The following is a 21121-nucleotide window of genomic DNA, read 5'->3' as shown; positions in this document are numbered from 1 at the left end:
TGCTCCAAGGAAGGAAAAGCGGTAAACCGTTGACGGGGTCATGGACCACCAGTGTGGTCATAATGTTATGGCTGATTGGTGCATGCACTATATATTGCCCTCACAAATACCCACAATGGGATGAAAATGGTGTCCATGGCAGACTACTTTTTGCCAAAAATCCCACAATGCAATGCTTTAAAGGACCAGTGTGTAGGATTTAGTAGCATGTAACTGTTTAGTTAGAGATAGCAACTCTGGTGTTTCAAACACACCTTCCAAGCACAAAGGAGAAACTAAGATGGGACAAAAAACGTGAATGCCCTTATCCAGAGCTGCTGTTTGGTTTGTGGACTTTGTTGATGGTGCAAAATGATTAGTGTCCAAAATCACAATGTACTACCAAGTAGTAAACTATGTACTAGTTTATGAACTGTACTATAAACTGTGTTTATTATTAGCTGGTGTGTTATCAGGAAATCAAATCCAGAGAGAATACAATAAGTGGACAACGGTCTAGATCGGAGCTATTTGAAGAAGTGTCCTGAGATAACTTTTGTTATGAATTTGCACTATACAAGTCAAATTGAATTGAAAATAAAAAACAAAACAAACATTTACTGTTGATTTACTGCCGCTGGCAAATGTGGAAAACAAATCTTTAGACCAACAAAATGACCATAAATAATGTGCATTTAATGGGCCACGCAATACCAATACCAAGCTATACCAGTAGTCTGGTCTAGAGTGCCACTTTGTACTGACATTCTGTGTGTTTCTAAACTTAAATGACTTAGACTAGAAAAAAACAAAATGATAACAATACTAGCAATACTACTACCTTGAGAAAGCTACTGATTTTATTATAACACTGCAACATTACACTCCAAAATCAATGTATGTACTTCTACAGATCTATGCCTCAGTAACAGGAGCTATCTACTGTAATTTAGGAAATGAGGCATTGGCTAGCATTTGGCAAAATTACAGATTTTGGGGTGCAATGTTCCCACTCATCCTTAACATCTCTCCTCAACTCTAATCTGACTCTCTGGCAGGCTTGTGTCAATTTTACTTATCTCTGGTTCTTACTCATCCTGCAGGATGTTTGCAGTACGCCCCAGATACCCTGTCATGCGGCTAAACACATCGATGTGGTTACTGGGACGAGCGGTAGGGGAGAGAGGAAGTGGTGTGCTGCTTTTCAGGCTCCTGATGACAGTGCTGGGAAGGAAGACAGTAGGGCTGCCAATTAAGCTGCAGCATAATTAATGTGTGTGCTAAGCTGTTTACACACTACTGGCAGGAGTGTGGGAGGACTGCATGAGGACAGAAGGGAGACGCATATGCTGTGTTCACGTCATACAGGAGCAACTTTCAGGACAGCTTGATGGGAAAGTGTTTCAGACTCATCTGAAGACATGATGAAGACATTACTGAGGTGTTCTGTGCAATGAGGTTTACTAGGTTCATCAGTCTGTGGCTTTACAACCTGTCCAACATACAACACCCTCTATCCTGACCCCACTTTAATGTTGTCAAGCTACAGCATTTGTTTCGGATTTGGTTTGATTTTTCATATGAAAATGATATCAAGAAAAGTAATAGTAACATAATGCACCTTATAAGTATCTTCTATCAGCAGCTAATGAAAGCCAAGGTAGCGTGAGGCTAATGAGAACACAACAGGAACCAACAGTGTTGGATGTTGGAAAAATAAAAACACTACTTCGATTTTTGTCCTTAAAAAATGTCACATCCAGCCTGAGGGTGGTGGAACAGTAAATGCTATGTTGTAGCCTAAAGGGTTCCTTTAAGGGGGTGTCCTGGTAGCTTAGTGGTCACACACCACACATCCCTGGTTCAATTGTTATTTCCTCCTCTTTCCTCAACATTCCTGTCCGTCTCTACTATCTGCTATCCATAATGGCTAACATTCAAAACAAAAAAAACAATCCTTACAAGAGGATTTAGGTTTAATCCACTGTATCAGTGCAATCACAAAACACCATGTAATAAAAATAATTCATTTCTCAAACCAGTGATGGAAAAGCTCACTCATACTCAAAGGTTTTGAAGAGCCATGTGAATGTAAAGTAAACGTTGCTTCAAGTAGAGCACAGAGGTAAATGTGTTTCATTCCCATAAAAAGTTTAAAAAATATTAAAACTCACTGAAGTAACTATTCTCAATATTATCATTGACACCAACATTTGATCTGAATTCTAGTACTATATATTTTGAGACAGGATGACAGGCACTACAAAGTTTTTTAAGCATGTAAATACTAGTTGCGTCCATCTTATTCACTTTAACTGACGAGACAAAGAAAGAGACAGGACTGTGATTTCCTCAGTACATAAAATGTGTATCAGTAGATCAGCAGCAGAGAGACTGATTAGCAAGTTGAACACTGAATTTGAGTGAATAAGGAAACATCTCCATTATGACTCAATTAAGAGCAATAATATCCAAGTTAGGTCGGAACAAAATAACTTTAAATTCAGCGTAGAACTTGGCAGGTCAAACACCAGGCACAGAGCATTTCTGATTAAGTTGAGACCACATGCTTCTTCAGAGCAGGAAACCGAGAAGAAGAGTATTAGTGGAGTTGAAGTAAAGTTATTTCGCTTTTTTCGGCTTTTCAGCCACAATGCCGGCAACAAGCTCTTACTGTTTAATCTCCTTGACCTTTGCCCTGTCGGTCGCTGCTTGTGCCTTGTCATAGGTCTTCCTGCGAGAGAGCGGGGAAGGCTCCGGAGCTCGCTTTTCCACCCCTGACGAAGTTCTGGAGCCAGAACTGATCATTCAGTTTCATAGTTATCCAAAAACAACACAAAGAAGAACAATAAAACAACAGAAGGATGTGAAACCAACATAAAATAATGGCAACTATGAAGAGATGAACATGCAGTACACACAGAAACACAGTTACCTGATATTTAAAGTCCCAAAACAGTGGTGGTTCTTCTCCAAGCTCATATGTAACTACTGAGGAAACTGTGTAGATTTGGTGCTACACTATAGTATAATTCTATTACTTTATTTGCTGATGGATCACTGAGTCAAGAGGCTGTTTTTTTACTACATACAAATCAATGTGCACTTACAGTAGGTTTGAAGCATGGCCTTTCACAAGCCAGGTAAAGCGGTCTGGTTAGTATTTTTGCTTTCAGTGTGTGACTAAGCTGTAATCGGGAATTAGAAAGGCACTTTTTGCAGGGGGCAGTAATAAATAAGCCATACAAATGTTAATAGCGGCTCCTCTCTACATGCTTTACTTCAAAGGACTCATCAGTTGGCAGACGGTATGGCCATTTGATGTAAGGATGCTCATGAATAATGTGAAACAAAATCAAATACAGCAGAGGATGTCGCAGCAACATCAAACATGCAGGAAGGAAGTAGTAATTATTGTGTTAGCAAAAGAGTGCTGGGCCTGGACTTACATGCTGCCCATTTTAGAGGAAAAGCCAGGGGAGAGAGCTGTGTAGTCCCTGACTGATGAGCCTGACGAGTCCATGTCTCCTCCCCCTTCCGGTGTTTCAGCCAACGGCAGCATCGGACTGGAGAAGTCTGCAGTGGGTGCATCAGGGGCGGAGTCACTGTTTGCATATAGCAGCTCCATCTGAGTGGTGGTCCTCCTACGAGCCTGTACAGCACAGATAAGTCAAAATTAACACAGGAAGTAATTGGGGAAATAACAGTGTAGGCTAAGACTGAGGCATAAAAATAATAGACATATAATACCTTATTTCTGGTTTTGGTTTCTCCACAGAGTTTTATGAGATCTGATGCCAAGGTGCTGGAGCAAATACAAAAGTTTTATTTGCAAGTATTAGGAAACATATAGCCATTTGTAAAAACACGCTTAAGTACAAATAACAACAGCAACATAACATAAACTTACTTTCCCTCTGCAGAAGGGCTCTGGGCAGACTCATCACTGCTGCTGTCGTCCCCATTTTCTGCCAAATGACATAAATGAATAATATTAGAGCTGAGAGAAAACCGACTTGGCTGATAAGACTGAGATGATTGCTTTTGACTTCATAAAAAGGTTCTTAGCAAGTACACCTTGCATAATTTATCTTTTTGCTCACTTTCACTATAGGGTGAAGCAATGTTCCTTACTTTTTTTTTTAAATGGCTGCGCAAAATGGATAGAAAAGATGAACAAGTGAAGCAGATGAGGACAATGTCAGCGCAGCGCCATGCTGTTTTGTTGACAAACAGAAACTTGGTCCTCACGGAGCTCAATGGGATCGATGGATCGAAAAAGGGGAGAGGTCAGAGAGCAGTCAGCTGGGGGAGGGTTATAAAGAAAGATGTGTGGGCAAGTTGGGGCAAAGGTAAAAGACCTGATATTAGACAACAAGGTGGAGGAGTCTGAGGAAGCATTAGTCCAGTGCTCCCGTTGGTGTCAGCTGACCTACAGGGTCGGACAGAGCTAAGGTATCCATGTTGTATGGTCCCTGTGGAAGGGTCTGGGGTTAGCAGGGTGCTAAAGCATGGAGGCTGTAGCACATGGTGAGCTAGGAGGAGGAGGAGGAGGTAGAGTGTATCCAGATGAGGGGAAGGGAGAGGTCAGCAGACAGATGGAGGGAAGCCTGGTTGCATTGCACCTCATGCACCTGTTCATTTTATGTTTCGTTAGTTGTCAAAGTGCAAAGGGAAGGAACCATGCATTTATAACACAGATAAGAGTCTATTATGGTTTCACTTACCAGCAGGGATGTTACCTAGCTCTGTAAAAACATAAGAAAACAAAAAAAGAAAACGTGGGGGAACAGAAAAAAGGCAATGCACAAATCAAAAACACAGTCCCCCGAAATTCTAAAAAAAGGAACAAAAGAAAATAAAGTGCAGCTACTGTAAATAGAGCATCCTGCTGGACAGAGGCTGGTAAAAATAAATGTACAATACAAAACGTTACAGATATGTTGTTTTAAACTCTGCAACCAATAAAACATCATTTTTTTTAGGAATTTGTATTTTAGGAATATGATCTTTGTACCAGATTTTAACAGTGGAATTTAGAATCTGTTGTATAATAATTAGGCCAGCTTCTATTCAGCAGAAGGCAACAGGCAAGAGCATGTCAATAGGACCAATCATGCAGCTGACCAGCTACCCAGCCCACTTCTTGAAAAGCCAAATGCTAGGCAACAGATGGGTGGAAAGACATATTTAATGGCAAATTTTACACTTTTAAACAGAACTGACTCTTGTAAGAAAAACATCACCATCATCATCTACTCTACTTGTTGTGATATTAATGATACTTCCAGGAGGTGGGCTGGGTTAAATTAGGGGTCTGGTCCGTGTTTCGGGTCCTCATCTCCACTTCTATCTCAACCCCAACAAATGCTGTTGTTACCTTGCAGTGCGTTCCCCAGCAGCGCATCAAGCTCCGGGTTGAACTCGGCCTTCTCCTTCAGCATGTGAAAGAGCAGCTGGTTCTGTGTGGCGCTGGTGATTTCTGTCTGCTTCAGCCTGCCCTCCATCACCTTCACTTGAGACTCCCTCTGGGCTGCCTGGAGACCCTAAGCAGGTCAGATCGCAGACATTACACAATGTTTATAGTGTTATTCACTCCCAAATTCACACCCACATCTTGCCATATGGCAAACTAACTGCATGTGTAACTACATATCTTTGTATATGTATGTGCTGTATCTTTAGTAAAAGCAATAGCAATGGTACAAAAAAAAAACACTTTAATTTCTTCTTTATGATAAAAAAAATATTTTATTGGCAAATGTAGCAAGACTAGACAATGTATCAGGAACCAGGTATACTAAGGGGCGTCCTTATAATGTAAATGTGATAGATTTAACCGAATGGCAATTTACTGCAGTCCCTGACCAGGTTGATGTTCAGAAGTAAAATGGCCTGATTTAGGGAAGAGAGGTGTTGATATGTACCTAAGAAGTTGTAAAACAGCCATAAGCACAGACAGTTATTATTATGCCTGGTACCTTGTTGATAGCCATTGACATGAAGTGATCCAACAGAAAGCGAGCTTCTGTCAGGGTGCATGAACCAACAACAGCAGAGACGTCCACTGTGTCGCCTTCCTCCTGGAAAAAAAACCCAGTGTGAATGCATACAGCTAAAAGGATTTCTGTGAGAAACTAAATTCTCTGAAACTCTACATTTCTCAGTGACTACCTGCTAAGAAGACTTCACATAAAACCTCGGTCAATTAGAAACTCCAGCTGTTTAAAGTTCAAATGCGTAATGAGATAAGGCTCATTGACATTCTCCATCTATTTTACTGAATCCATCTTTTTAACCAGCCAGTAAACCAAAATATATTTTTAGGCCTTCTCACCTTGGTTTCCTCCATCTGCATGATGTTGGCCTGACAGTCTGCGATGCTGTCATTGATGTAGTCAATGTTGGCTGTCAATGCATCCACTTCTTCATTAAGAGGAAGCATTGCCTTCTCTGCCTCTGGCCCCTCCCTGACCAACCGGTCCCTCTTCCTGATGACCTTCTCTTTACGCTTGGTCAGCTCCTCTCGTTGCTATGGAGGTACAAACACGATGACTAAACAGATTTCATCCCATCGAGTTATTTCTATGTGTGTAAATGTTGCTGCAGACGTACAAGAAAGGGACAAAGCCACGATCTTGAGGTTATTTTTAAAAAAAGGAAAACACAACGTAAACGATTCCCTCATGCCAAAGTTATGCCAGTTTTTTTTTTTTTGTTTTGTTGCCCACTGATGATAATGAACAAGATGACATAGCAGTAATTAAAACCTTAAAGACATCATTTGTCCCAAAAAAAGCCCCAAAACCACCCCTGACTGGCTTCATAGGCTGGAAATATCACAGACATCTATTAGACTCATGTCAGACCATTTTGATTCAGCAGAGAAATTAATGGACAATTACTGGCAACTGAATATACGTAACTACTATTTGGGCATTTGACTGTACAGGAAAAATAAAATCAAACATAAACAGCAGAATACCTAATATGAATATGTCTGTTTCGTGTATTACTATTCTAAAAGTATATTGTGGTTGTATTTACACTTTATACAGTATGTCCTGTATACAGTAGAGTCACGTTTCTTACACTCTCAGACTAGTCACTTGACAGTATTGATGTTGAGGGTGGCAGAGGTTTAACCCTTTCTAACCCTTTGTTCACAGGTATTTCCTGCTGCTCTCAAGCTAATAACATTCTGGTCATTATCCTTCTTTATTTCTGTAATTAATGTTACAGTAACATAAATATAACAACAACATGCTGCTTTAGCTTTACCTTAAGGAGGCGGTTCATGTCGGCCTCCATGTTGGAGATGGTCATCCTCTGCATGATGACATCAGAGATCCGGCGCTCCAGAGACTGCCATTTATTCCGTGCGACTCTGGTGGAGTAAACGCCAACTGTACGCCTGTAGGAAAACCTGCACACACAATATAATGTATAATGTCAATAATGTGACTGATTTAATTAGAGGATTTAACAATTTTAAGCACATTCAGGGATGATGTAAATTAGCTCATGAACATGTTCCAGAGCTGGTCAACAGATTGCTGATGCAAAATTATGTACTGAAATACAACGTAATAATGGCAAAACAACCATGTGCAAACAGAGATTTATGTGGCCTTTCCAGGGTTTGACTTATGATAGTGCAGGTGTCTTCCTTACGAACATGCAACACCATGTGCAGTATTTTAATAGCCTATTTTGGTTTTAAGAAAATTTATATTATAGTCAGCATAACATAACATATACCACATCTAAATCTATATACCTATTTTTAGTAAACTTTCCTTCTTGCCACTCTGGAAACATGAATGTGCAATGAAAACAGCTGTACACACACAGACACTCACCGAGTGCCATTGGGAGCAGCGTTGCCGGACGAGTACATGCGTCCAGATGGAGGTCTGTGGGGAGAGTCCTGGACTGGTTCTGGGAGATTGACCTTCCTGATGACCTTACCTGAGGTTGGCCTGGCTTGCCTCCTCAGAGCCGTCACCTGACACACACACGGCAAACAGAAAAGTAAAAACTAAAAGCACACCAAATGCAATTCTGCATATATTATGTATTGGTACAATCCATTCTCTCAGTACAAACATTCTTTTCTGCTGCTGCTCACCTCCTCTGTCTTTCTTCTCAGAATAAGCTCCTGTTGCCTTTTCTGAGCCTCCAGTAACTTCAGCTGGTGCTGAAACACAACAGTTAAATGATGACATTGAAACTCATGGTACAGCCTGATTAAGATGTAATTATAGCACTGAAGAACACTAACCTCTTGCTTGCGCTGGTCTTTCTTTAAGGAAGCAATTTCTCTGTTCCTGCGAGACTCGTTCATCCTGTTTTTCTCCTGCTGCTCCTTCATCTGCTTCATGAGACGGACCTGGAACAATCAAATCAAACATATTTATATTATATCAATAAATATCAAGAACATGTCAATGTTTGTGTGGGAGATAAATAAGTGATTTAATTTAACAAGTTAATAAGTAAATTGATAAAAATGTCAGCTTATAAACATTTGATTTAATTAATGTTGACTCTAGCATGATATTCTGTAAAAGGGAACACTGTGAAATAATGTCAATGTCTATTTAAGAGAAATTAGGCTTTGTTAGATTTGTTGGTTTTTATTTAGTTGAGTACTCCTGTAAGAAGATAAAAAATAAAAATACTTGTTTTATCCTTTTTTACCCTTTACTTCCTGTATAAGTTTTTTCCCTCTCAAGTGAATGAGTTAAGGCAAGGCATTCGATGAGCTTTAAACCCCCCATAATTCGGTTGTGAAAGTTCTCATAAGATTTGCGAAATATTATGAATATATTATTTATTGCTTAGTGGAGCATTTCTTGAACCCTGACACTTTATCTACATCCTTTGAAATGCTGTTTGTTGACTACTGTCAATTTTATATTAGTCCCAATGGAAGTAAATCCTTCCAAATACACTTAACTCTATACTTAACATAATATGCAGCAGGTAACACAGGTAAAACACTTATCAAAAAAAGACAAAGCAGTCAGAGAGACCTCAAATGTCCACCAGTATTATCGTACATATTATCACAGACAAACAATTATACCTTTGTCTTCTTCATTTCCGCCACATCCATCTGAAGCTTCTTCAGTTGTTTCTCGTACTGTGATTGGTTCTTCAGCAGGCGGGCATGCTCCTTCTGAGCTGAGTGGAGCTTCTGCAGCTCCTTGTTCATGACGCTCAGCTTCTTCTCATATTCAGCCTTGATTTTACGAGCCTTGTCCTCTGTGCCGCTTTCTACTGAAGCTGAAAGTATGCAACAAAAAATGTATGGAAAACTGATCATATCCATCCATAAAATGAAATGAATACAACAATGGCTGACAAAAGTTTATATGGCACAAAACACAATTGCTTTTACTTGGAAGAGAACTGCGTTGCAAATACATATACGTTTTCATCTAATGGTTTATACAGTCAGAACACTTGATCTTCAGTTGTCAGAAAGCTAAAACAGTCCTTAATGCTTTTAAAATCTAATTTGCATCAGAGAATGCGTTGATCAATTAGTGCTGATAAACATAAATGGTCAGGCTGCTGGCAGACAGCATTCACTGCTGACTCTCTGAAGTACATACAGTCTGCAGTGCTTTTTCTTTACTAAAAAACAAAAACTAAGATCAAATGTGTGGGGTAAGAAATAAATTCTTTCAAATACAAGCAAGGCAAGCAAGAACTAAAATATACTCTTCTTTAAGACTGAAATAAACACATCAAAAGCACTGACATTAAAAGCCAAAGCCACAGTTTCATCCAAACTGCCTGACCATGAGTGGATAAACGATGCACAGTGTTGTAGTACAATGCAATACTCTTTCAACTGAGCGATACATGACTCCCCTGTCTGGTGTCCTTGTCTTACTCATATTTTGGAGGACACGGTCCCTCTCCAGCTGGGTGTCCTTGATTTTGCACTGCAGCATCATCAGCTTCTGCTCGTACTGCTGTTTGAGTGTGTGCAGACGCCGCTGGCTGTTCTCCAGCTCGTCAATCAGCTTCTGCTTGATGGCGATCTCACAGGTGATGTTGGCTAGATCGGCCTGAAAGTTCTCTGTTGGACACACATGATCAGATTCAGTATTCACAGCCACAGTGATAGTCATTTTATAGGATTTTACATTTTATAGTATAAATGTTACAAAAAGAAGACAAGTGTCCTGATGGCTCATGTGCCTAAATGTGAGTGAACACAACAGCCACAGTCATCGCTCCTTATTTGGCATTTAGCAGTCAGTCTTGTATCTTTAATGTATCTTGGGTGAAATGATCACTCGTGGTCAGCTCTAAATGTAGGCGTGAAAAGTCCCAAAATAAGAGTTTATGTGTTGCTGGTGGATTTGTGTAAAACAGGACTGTCAATGATTGAACAGCTCCCCCTTGTGGAGAATCAGCATGCCGTTAAGGTGAATGGGTGAGAGGGACCAGACGCTGTCCCTCACCTTTTTCATCAGACTCTGAGTCAGAATCATCTGAGCTCTCCTCCACATCCATCTCCTCTTCATCCTCCTCCTCCTCCTCTTCTCCTTCCTCATGATCACTGCCTTCCTGGACATCCTACAAGATAATGTAATTTGAAGGGACTCCTTAATATATTTCGATGCCGATTTAATTTAAAGATAAAACAAGAGGCTTTCAATCGTACCATTTCTGCGTCCTCGTTGACTCGCTCTGTCATTTCCTTCTCTGTGCCCTTTTCTTGCTCATTGTCAGGAACTTCTTCTTTGTTGGCACTGAAAGATTGAGACAGAGTTAAGAATCAAACACATCATTTATCATGTTTACTGAGTAGAACACATGGTGCACATGGTACACCTCCACAGGTACTGTAACACACATGTAAGCAAGAAAGATATGTCTAACTAAATGTCTGTGCATTGTAAAGACAATGTTTCATTTTTTTTAGTTGGCACAGCTTACGTTTAGTAAATTACATAATGTACAGTTCTCACCAATGAATTACACTTTCTTTTTGGCAAACAAGCTTTTTGACGGACTTTGCCACTGTGTAGCAACAAAGCTTAAAATGTTAAGGACTTAATTCACTGTGATATGTTTGTAAACACATTTTTTATGAGAAAATGCTTTGTTTACAATTTACCATAAAACATATACAGGGAGCCTTAAGCGATATCTTGTGACATGTGGAACTATAAAGCTGAACACAGACGATGCTGCTCCGTTTAATGAGCTTGTTTGAGGAAAAGACAGCATATTTTTTTACAAAGGAAGAGAGGCATCTCATCAGAGTCTGAACAAAACCAGGAAAAGCCAAAAACAAACAAACAAACAAACAAACAAAAAAAAACATGGAAGGAATATGCAGAGCAAAACAAAATTAATTTGTGAAATCCATGAAGCAGATCTGTTGGATAAATATTTTATCCAAACACAGAGGGTTAGCAGTGTTTATGTGGTGTTTGCATCCGCATAAAGTGACCAAAACAAAAAGAAAGATTAACACAGGAAAGCAAAAAGAGGAATTAAATAAATATTAAATACAGTTAAGGCTGAATAACAGTCTGTCATAAATGAAAGAAGATACATATTCCTTCTGTGAAATCAACCTTAAGGCACATTCAAAACACATTTTAGGAAGTTTCAAACCTTCAGCACTAATAATCTGAATGGACGAATGTTTTAATAAAAGCAAAAAAAGTGTTATGAGCCTTGGCCTTGAAAATTTCATAATATTACACATAAAAACATAAAAAAGATGCAATAGAAAGCAAGGATGTAGCGTGATTTGTCAATGAATGAGTTCAGGGATTTACACAGAAGACCAAAAGAGAGATAAAGGCTTAGTTTATGGAGGGAAGTGCTTCTATGATAGCAAGTCTCACTCCAGCTGGGGGAATACCTGCCCAAAATAAATAAAAAGTAAAATAATATGCTGAATTAGGGGAAGCAAAGGAAGGGAATGGCAACAGGAGGGTGGAAGCTCTGACAAACCTGGCGTCCTCAACCTCTTCCACCACCTCCTCCCTTTCCTCCCTCTCTCTCTCCTCCAACAGCTGCTGGAGTCTTCAGGGAGGGGTGAAGGGTCAAACGAGAGAAGGAAGCAAGAGATGAACGAAGGAAGGAAGAATGGAGGGAAGAATGGTCAGAGAAAGCTCTGCACTGAAAATCCCACCTTTTATCCCCACTAAAGTGCCCCACAGCACAACTCTGATCATTTTCAACCTGGAGCCTCTGATCAGTCTCCAGTGCTTCCCATCAGGAATTCCTCCTTGCAGTGAATATTAATCACATTACAAATATAACATTTGCATGTTATTAATTGTTTCATGTCTATAACTGAAGTAAACAAAAATGCACATAAATCATTTAAGCATAATTTAGCCCAAGTATCCCAAGTTTAAAAATCATGACTAAAGATCCATAGACCTTTAAATATGCATGTTCCAAGCTGTTGAACTGTTGCCATATTTCTTATTAAAATGTAAACAAGTCAAACTGACTTCTGGGTGAAGCATTCAGTGATATGCCTTCCTTTGAAAATGAGGACGAAATCACAAAATATGTGCCATTCCAGTTTGAAATGTATGCACACCTGCAACAACACCAAGTGACCAATGACACTGTATGCCTACAACAGTCTTATTACCTTTTCTTTTTCTTTTTTTCTCGTTTCTTCAGTTTCTCCAGGTCTTTTTTGGCGAGTTCAATGATGTCAGAAGTCTCCTTCTCAGGGGCCAGCGTCGTGGAGGAGAAGGAGCCGGGCCCTCCATAGAACGACTGACGATTGGAGGCGCGAGACAGATTCTTCCTCAAGTGCTCATTTACAGCCTCGCTCTCCAGGAGTTTGGCTCTGAAGGTGAAATAAAGGGGCACAGACAGGAGGAGTTTGAAAATGTACCTTCATTTTTATAACTTTTTGTGATATTATGTGGTGCAAAATTTTAAAAAAGGAACCTCAAAGCATATTCCACAACTGCCTCCCTTCACTGTTGCACCTTTTCATGTCTCTCACCGAGGTAAATATTTCTGACTGTTCAATTCCAGCAGTACTCTAAACCAGAAACTGAAGTATGATGCATCTTGTGCTGATGGGGCTGTCAGCACATTTAAAAATGTTACTCTGGTCTCATACCCACTTTTTTGGTAATCAGTGATCAATGTTTAGGAACCATCTTTTATATTTACTATTATTACTATTTACTGCTATTTTACAAGTCATCATATGAGTAATTTGAAAGGTGAAGCCCTTGATTAAGGGTTAAGTACTGTATATCTGTATCTTAACAAGGGATTGTGTTCCAGTTCCATACAACATACTTCATCTAAGGCTTTGAGTATGCATTGCATTCACACCGGAAAAGTAGGAAAGCTGTAACATGTTGTACACTGGACACAAAATTCACACTGGTCTAACAATAAAGTATTAAATCTTTGGAAAAACAGTTGGCAGTAATATTCAATAGTCACTGTTTGACTGTATTGTATTTATGTACTATAACACCTTTCTGTTAAAAGTTTTTGAAAGTTTTAGTATTGGGGCACAGTGAGTTTTCACATAATCTACAGTCAGAGTTGTTTACCTGAGGTCTTCAATCTCTTTGATGTAACTCTGAATCATGTTTCCAATTTCTTCAGTTCCACCTTCACCTGGAAGTGAATCAAGACAATTTTAGATGAGATGTTTTTTATTATAAATGTGCCAATACACAAAATACTTTTTGAGTCTGCAGGCTCCAACCTACCTGCCCTGGTGAGGGCCTGGTTGGCCTGGTCACTGAGCAGCTGGGTGAGCCGCGCCCTCTGGGCATCGATGGTCTCTTGCATGGCCTTCACTCTCACCCTTAGGTTGCTGTTCTCTGTCTGCAGCATGGAGTTCTCGTGGAACATGTCGCTGAAGCTCTCCACACCGTCTTCACCTGCCATGCGTTTACCCTGCAGGGGGGAGGAGGAGGAGGCAATACAGAGGACACCTTGTTACCATTTGACATGAAATATTCCCTGGTTAATCTTTTTATTACATATTTTCAATGCACCCCCTGCCCCTTGAACTCCTCTCGTCTTACTGTCTTGTACTCCATTAACTCCATTTGCAGTCGAGCTATCTCCGTCCTCAGAGCGCTGATCTGCTGGCTGGCCTTGTCCTGGTTCACCATCACCTTGTTCTTGATGTTCCGGGCTCGGTTGGCATACTTCAATGTGTTCAGTGTCTCCATGAAGTCACGGTCAGATGGGCTAATGCACGCAATCATCACTGTTTGGCTGAGACAAGATGAAGTCAGATATTTATTAGTGTTTGGTTCAATTACAAAATTCTGACTGCTCAAGAAAGTACTTTTGCACTGTGAAACTTAATATTCTAATTTTGGTACACTCCTAATGACTTCCAGCTGTGTTAAAAGTTCCAGTTTTTGGGAATATTCTTCCTGTTCCTAACCAATGGATATATAACAATAGTTGGCATGCAATATTGTAATATTATATACTCCCCCCACTGTTTTGCATATGCTTTACTAAGAAATGCTATTGGGTTTTTATTTCTTAATTTATGATGAGATAAGATCATCCAATAAACATTTTAAACTTTATATTGAAGATCCTTTTTATGTTCCTTTATAAAAAAGTATTTGTATTTGAAACCTGACCACCAAGACTTCTGAGTCCAAGAAGTTTACTAACTAAATTACAGATAGTACTTGAGAAAAAATGTGAAACCAGTTGTCCACCAACCTGTTTCCTCCTAATGAGTCCTGTAGCAGTCGGGTGAGTTTGGAGTCTCTGTAAGGCACATGTGAGGCACGTTTGCCTCGGTCACCCAAAGCACTGATTACATTCCCCAGAGCGAGCTGCAGCAACGGAGAGGAATATACAGTGGAAAATACATCTCAAAATATTCTATAAGTAAATAGACCAAATCCTGAAATGTGACAAATAAAATCCTACAAATGATTTACAATACTTAGCATGTGTTCATTACAAAGAACACTGACACTGCAGCAGAAGTTTAATTTAGTCTTTCTGCAATCAACACATCTAAATTCACTGGTTTCAAATAAATGAATTTTGTTTGGTAAAAAAAGAAGAGATCACATTAAAAAGTTCAGTACATCGTGCCAAAATGATTATAGGATTGTCCTTCTGTGCAGTATGTTTCTGTTGCATGGTTGATGACCTATGTGTCCTGAGTGCATGATGGACGTGTATGAAATTCTGCCACTAGATGGCAGTCAAACTCAGTATATAGAATGTCAGTGGCTCTGGCTTCTCTGCGCCACAAAGTGACCTTACTAATCCTGCTGGAGTCGTGCAGAGGACGGAAAAGCTCACCAGTCCACAGTTGATGGAGATGCCCTCTTTGGCTCGATCGCCAGTCGCTCCAGTTCTCTTCAGCCTCTCAGAACCGGCCAGGTCAACAAAGTGAAACTTGGCTGTCAGAGTCTCGTACTCATCCATCTCAGAGTTTCCGTTGGAGACTCTGTTATCAGTCTCAGTTTCTTGCTGTGTGACAATTACAAAAAACAAACACTGTTAGTTACAAAGCATTGTGCTTGTAGTATCCATGTAGTTTTTAAATTAGACTATATACGAACATTGTCAGAGGCACAGACGCGAACTTGGCACAGGTGGATGGTGAAGATGGCGTGGGAGCGAGAGCTCTGGACGTTCATCTGAGTGCTGGCTGTGGTGCGAGACAGAGCCCCCAGCTTCAGGCACTGCATCATCTGAACAGGCAGAGAAAGATCTTCAAATATTAACACACTGGTTGAACTCACTTTGATACAGCGAGGGAACTCCAACATAAAATACTCATAGCGTTCCTAAACAGTTCAGGAATTAATAATACATGAATAATAAATGAATAAAAGCGTATTTGTAAAGGGCTTGTGGTGGCAAAGAGGTTCATGTTCAAGACTATAGATCCATTAATAAAATAAAAAATTCAATCATTCAATATTACATTTCAGAATGAATCCAAATCTGCTTTTAATAATTAGGCAAAAACAGTACCTTTTAACCCTATCGGACCTTTAAAAAGCAATAAAAAAGTTGTTCACCAAAAAAATTAGGCAAAAACATTCACTTAAACAACAATGAAAAATAAGAAAGAAAACAAAAATAAATAAAATATAATGCTGTCTGTCTGAGAACCAGATATCCACTAACAAAGTTGACTGATGAATGTTTGAGCTTGAATTATTATTTGATATTTTAAGTGAATGGCTTGGCCTTCTATATCTGAAAAATCATCCACACACAACGTTGTTGTTATTTGAACAGCGACGAAGTCCTCCTCAAAGGCTCATCTTAGTTCAGTAATCAGGCACTTATGCACCAATAGTCTCTAGAATATATTCAAACTCTACTGCATCAATATTGGCAGGTACAATGGGTGAGACGTTTGTTAAACACACACACACACACTCCTTTACCTCAGCCTCGGAGGACACAGTCCGTGTGGTCACTCCTACTGTGTAGATTCCCCCATTGGCGTCTTCATGGATCTTGATGTGAGATTTCTGCTTCATGTCTCGTGTGGAGTCAAACAGGTCCAGAACTTCCTCATTATAAAGCTATAGGGAGCCACAATAATACAATTACGAGCTAGATACATCACTTAAAGAATATCTGAAGCTATCAAATTCAAAACATTGAACACACAACATTTAGGACCAGTATACATGCTACATAAACCTCTGTATTGTTAATGCAGTTGTTAAAGCGAGTGAGGGCTCCAAAATTAGGATTATAAAATGTGAGGGAGATACGTTTTCTCCTTGTTTATGCCCTTGCTGATCTGCATAATAAAACAGTGAACTGATGATATTCAGCCATTAAGTGTGATACAGTAGTGCTAGAAAAAATATATAAGGGCTAGGTATACTTTTATTAGTAGCAGACAGAAGTATTTAGGAGTTATTGGCCTCAGCCAATCTTCATCATCCACTGTCAATAGCAGTTTTCTCACCGACTACTAAATAAAGCAAAACAGGCAGTAAAATCTTATATTTCTTTGTCCTTTAAAACCCATTAAGACAAGATAATGAAAACCAGACTTAAGCTCTGGCAAGAAAATCTTGGGAAATATAAACCATGCAAAAAGGGTAAAGTTTAAAGAATATGAATAGTAACTGTTGGGGACAGTGTAATATGTGAAATGTAATATTTCTTAGTCACAACTCATCCACCCCTCTGGCTCCAGGTCTTCTCTAGCAGTTTAAACATTGTCACGGTATGATGGACCGGCACAACTGTCTACTCACACCATTCCTGTTAACTCTTTCTGTCCAGACTGAGACACCACCCCCCAACGGCTCCTAACCCCCCGATGACAGCTGCTGCAGTTCAATTGTCAGTGTGGATGTTTTCAAATGATGGAGCGCTGGTGTCGAAGCTTGTTAAACGAGCAGTGTCAACAATATAAGCCTGACCCATGACATCTCTGTAAAGCCTCTCCTAATGGTAGCGAGAGAAAGATTATATTTTGTTAGCTTTATTTAGTTCAACATTTTTAGCTTAAAGAAGCAGATAAAATAAAAAAAATACTATTTATGATCCAGTGAAAGCAGGTGGGTACCTCAAGGAATTGGGCATTTATCTTAAACTCAGGTACAGGGCGTCCCTGTTCCTGGGCGGCCTGTCGGCGCTCCTCGATGCCCTTATAGAGGTGGTGAACGGCACGGGGGATGATACCTAGCTCCTCATCGGCAATGTTGACGTCAAAGCCCGTCCCCATGGTGTAGGTCTTCCCTGAACCCGTCTGGATGGGAGGAGAAAATGTAAAACATCATTGTATATTGAAGCATTAAGACTTCCCCCAGCTGGAACAAAGGGTCTTAGCCCAAACCATGAAAAAGAGCACAATTTAGTACGTCCATATACATTTGGCCATGTAGTGTATTTTGCTTCTGCCGTGTACACACTATGTGTATCAGCTTTTGGACAGACCAACACAAATAAAGAATTATTATTGTTACAGTTCTGATTTACTTGCTAAATGTATGTGTCCATCTATTTTAATGTGATATTCTTAGTCTGAGACTGCACTAGAGTAGCTTTACATGATTCACTCTTCAGAAACATCCTTATTTGTCTTATATTGGCCCTTCAGTTCACCCTGCCATCTCTTTAAGCACTGGGGCAGTGTTGGGCACATTTCTCTAGTACAGCTTTGGACTGCTGGAAGTGTCCGTCAGCAGCAGCTACCAGTAAGCTAATAGCGACAAATAAACAAATAAACTTCCTGAGAGTTCAGGCAGGTCATCAGAGAAAAAACTGAAAATATGCAACTTCCATTCACAATCGAAAAAGCACTTTCTTGCTCAGTTTCTTGTTTAAGATGATACATTTCAGAAACCAAAGTCCTTTTAAAAGAGAAAAAATGGACTCTCCACATCCTTACTGTCTGTATCTGCAACCCACCAGGCAGAGTTCTTGTGACGCAGTCGAGTGGGTCGGTCTAAATCTAGATTAGTCCCTGTAAAGCCACAGAGGCAAGCAGGTCTGACCCAGGCCAACCCAACTGCAGTCTGTGTGAATGTGCTTTCAGAAGTAGGCCAGCAGTGACAGAAGCAGTTACTGGGGAGATATGGGTTAATATGGACACACATTAAAGATGTATAGCTGTCTAAAAGGTGTGTGTGTGTGTGTGCACTTGACTTCGCTTTGAATTGCGTGAGTGCTGCACAGCAGAAGTTATGTCGCCACGGCAACCTAAGCACTAGGGGAGGTGTAGGAGAGGAAGGGGGTTATGAGGCCCAAACTTGCATGTTATTTCCATGTGGTGAATGTGGTGATGAAAACAAAAGGGGGAGGGTGAAGTGGAAGAGAAGGGGGAATAACATTAGCACAGATACTCCAGAAACTTTCCACATACCCCTTGACAACTGCTAAAGTATGCCCTGGTGTACAAGTACCACCGTTTGGGATTCACTGCTCTATTGTCATTCTACAACTGCGACTTTTGGGTAGTCTCATTGCATGTTTATTCATCCTGTAAAATGAATCCCGCCCCCTCAGCTTTTCCTGAGGCCTCCGTTTTTTTTCTTATCCAAATCATGGGTGTTTAGATTGAGAGCATTGTGTAGAGTATGAAGCCCTCTGAGATAAAAATGTGATTTGAGGCTAAACATATGAAAGTTTGTTTCTAGACTTTATTGTAAGCTATGCTAACCACCTCCTTGCTATAGCTTCATACTAAGTGTACAGACGTGAGGGAAGCATTGGTCTTCTCCTCTAACTGTGCAAGAAAGAGAATTGTCAAACTAGTCCTTTAAAACTATGGTCGGACAAATACAAGGTTACAGAGGTTCAAATTCCACAACAGAAGTCTCCTCTGGTCTCCTTTTACCCAAATGTCAACACTCTCCATCCCTCAAACACCCCCTTTCTATTTGTTTCCTCAAACACACAAATGCACAGAGCCCATTTCCCTACATCAGCTATTAAGCACCGTCAGCACTGCAGCTGTGATACTGAGGACAAAGACTCGCCTGTCCGTATGCAAAGACGGTGGCGTTGTAGCCCTCCAAGCAGCCCTCGATCAGCTTCTCGATGGAGGAGGTGTAAATGGAGTCCTGCTGGGAGTCCATGTCGAACATGTAGTCGTAGGTGAAGGCCTTGTCTTTCCCCAGGATCACCTGAGGCTCCCCGGGCATCACATATGTGCAGATGTGACATCCCTCTATCTTCTCCCTGGCCAGCTGAGGACGAATCCTACAGCGAACAGAAGAAAAAACAGATGAGAGGAACATTCTCACTTTATTAGGTATACCTTTAAATCAAATGCCATAGAGTACAACAGATCTGCCACACCTTCTACTTTATTGTTTATTTATTAAGTGTGTGATAAAAAATTTTTTTTTGTGTTTTAAAATAAAAGAGGTTCCTGGCAAGAAAATACGTTTAAACATTATGAAGGATACTTGAAACATATATAAAAAAGGAAACAAATTCCTCAATAATTTTAAATATTTAATCTTCCCTTTTGCTACAAAACAAACTGTCCTTTGTAGGGTCCCATAACTCATTTGCAAGAGCTTATGTTAATATGTTATGTTGATTCAATCTGGGCAAGAAAAATACAGCCCAAAACAATAGAAACTGTTGGCATCACACAGCTGGCATAGGCAGAAAACATCCCCAACACCACCTAATCCACTGAGCCAAAAAAACTGAATCAATAGGAGTTAATAGGAGAAGAATTAAAGTTCTGCAATTAATATATAAGAGTTCAATTAAATAAAAAGGAATAGTGACAAACACACATCAGTAAATAAAAACATAGCAGAAACCTTTGTCCTTACTCTGTCTATATACAGTATAATCAAACGTTCATTATAGTCACTCAGTGAAGTAAAGAAATAAACAAACAGAAACACTAGAAAACACACTGAGGTTTGATGCTCCTTTGGGGATTGCTGCTCAGTGTTGCAGTATTGAACTACAGACAGCCTTCAAAAAGTTATCTTAAGTATTTGTTACTAGAGAAATCCCAAGCCAGTCCTAAGGATCAGTATCGGCGCCAATTCAGCCATATTTTATCATCAGTATGGTCTAAAAAAGTCAATCAAAATCTGATTCTCTGGATTCGCTGAACTCCAACGCTAACTATCATTTACACACCTTATACGTCTACAGCTATTATTTCAGTGTGTCAGATACATGTCAGATACGCACATCTGCAGACACCCAATGTTAAGAAAAACCTGATCGGGACAGCCCTATTTCTTCTTCCACTGCAGAACTCTGTGTTGAGGACCATTTGTTAAGCCATTTGTTGATTTTATAGCCATAAGAAATAACTTCTCAAGAAAACAATATACAGAAACAGCAATATTTATTATCTACATACAACAAAGGGCTTATAAAAACCTTAAAAACAACAACAGGGGGTACATCTTTTGAAAACTAGGTAGGGATTCTCAACGATCATTGATGATTTATAAAAAAAACACACCAAAATCTTCATGTGCTTAAGTTTAAAAGCTCAGTCTTCATCTGAATACAAACAGGTCTTAACAACAAACAACACATTTTTACAGGGGAGTTAAGAACAATTCATGCCTGAATGTCCCCTTTTAATGTTCAACAGGAGGCACAGTTACTGTAGCTGCTGGCAATGGTTACCGTGGGTATCAGACCT

General features: G+C 39.9%; 1 protein-coding gene across 5 annotated transcripts in view; it reads right to left on the bottom strand.

Moving 5' to 3' along the window:
* kif21a (kinesin family member 21A) overlaps window positions 1–19730 on the bottom strand; it is a 27708-nt gene extending 7978 nt beyond the window's left edge. The window contains exons 1-27 of one of the 5 annotated variants that reach the window (XM_035664703.1): window positions 19470–19730; window positions 17555–17737; window positions 16410–16550; window positions 15570–15701; window positions 15307–15477; window positions 14710–14825; window positions 14046–14241; window positions 13725–13914; window positions 13563–13629; window positions 12629–12832; window positions 10667–10754; window positions 10464–10578; window positions 9887–10075; window positions 9071–9270; window positions 8264–8371; window positions 8111–8179; window positions 7842–7987; window positions 7261–7405; window positions 6317–6511; window positions 5961–6062; window positions 5360–5525; window positions 4707–4727; window positions 3890–3947; window positions 3730–3784; window positions 3429–3631; window positions 2654–2779; window positions 1072–1203 (exon numbers count right to left, since the gene is read on the bottom strand). In XM_035664703.1, the coding sequence (XP_035520596.1) occupies window positions 1072–1203; window positions 2654–2779; window positions 3429–3631; window positions 3730–3784; window positions 3890–3947; window positions 4707–4727; window positions 5360–5525; window positions 5961–6062; window positions 6317–6511; window positions 7261–7405; window positions 7842–7987; window positions 8111–8179; window positions 8264–8371; window positions 9071–9270; window positions 9887–10075; window positions 10464–10578; window positions 10667–10754; window positions 12629–12832; window positions 13563–13629; window positions 13725–13914; window positions 14046–14241; window positions 14710–14825; window positions 15307–15477; window positions 15570–15701; window positions 16410–16550; window positions 17555–17737; window positions 19470–19730 (3779 nt within the window). The remainder of the gene's footprint in view (window positions 1–1071; window positions 1204–2653; window positions 2780–3428; window positions 3632–3729; window positions 3785–3889; window positions 3948–4706; window positions 4728–5359; window positions 5526–5960; window positions 6063–6316; window positions 6512–7260; window positions 7406–7841; window positions 7988–8110; window positions 8180–8263; window positions 8372–9070; window positions 9271–9886; window positions 10076–10463; window positions 10579–10666; window positions 10755–12628; window positions 12833–13562; window positions 13630–13724; window positions 13915–14045; window positions 14242–14709; window positions 14826–15306; window positions 15478–15569; window positions 15702–16409; window positions 16551–17554; window positions 17738–19469) is intronic. The other 4 variants (XM_035664699.1, XM_035664700.1, XM_035664702.1 and 1 more) reach the window with 4 other exon arrangements.
* Between the last annotated feature and the right edge of the window lie 1391 nt (window positions 19731–21121).

The sequence above is a fragment of the Morone saxatilis genome, unplaced genomic scaffold, assembly GCF_004916995.1.
Source record: "Morone saxatilis isolate NCDOM2014 unplaced genomic scaffold, NCSU_SB_2.0 Contig2, whole genome shotgun sequence".
Classification (NCBI taxonomy): Eukaryota; Metazoa; Chordata; class Actinopteri; family Moronidae; genus Morone; species Morone saxatilis.
This window is presented reverse-complemented; position numbering and strand designations above follow the sequence as displayed.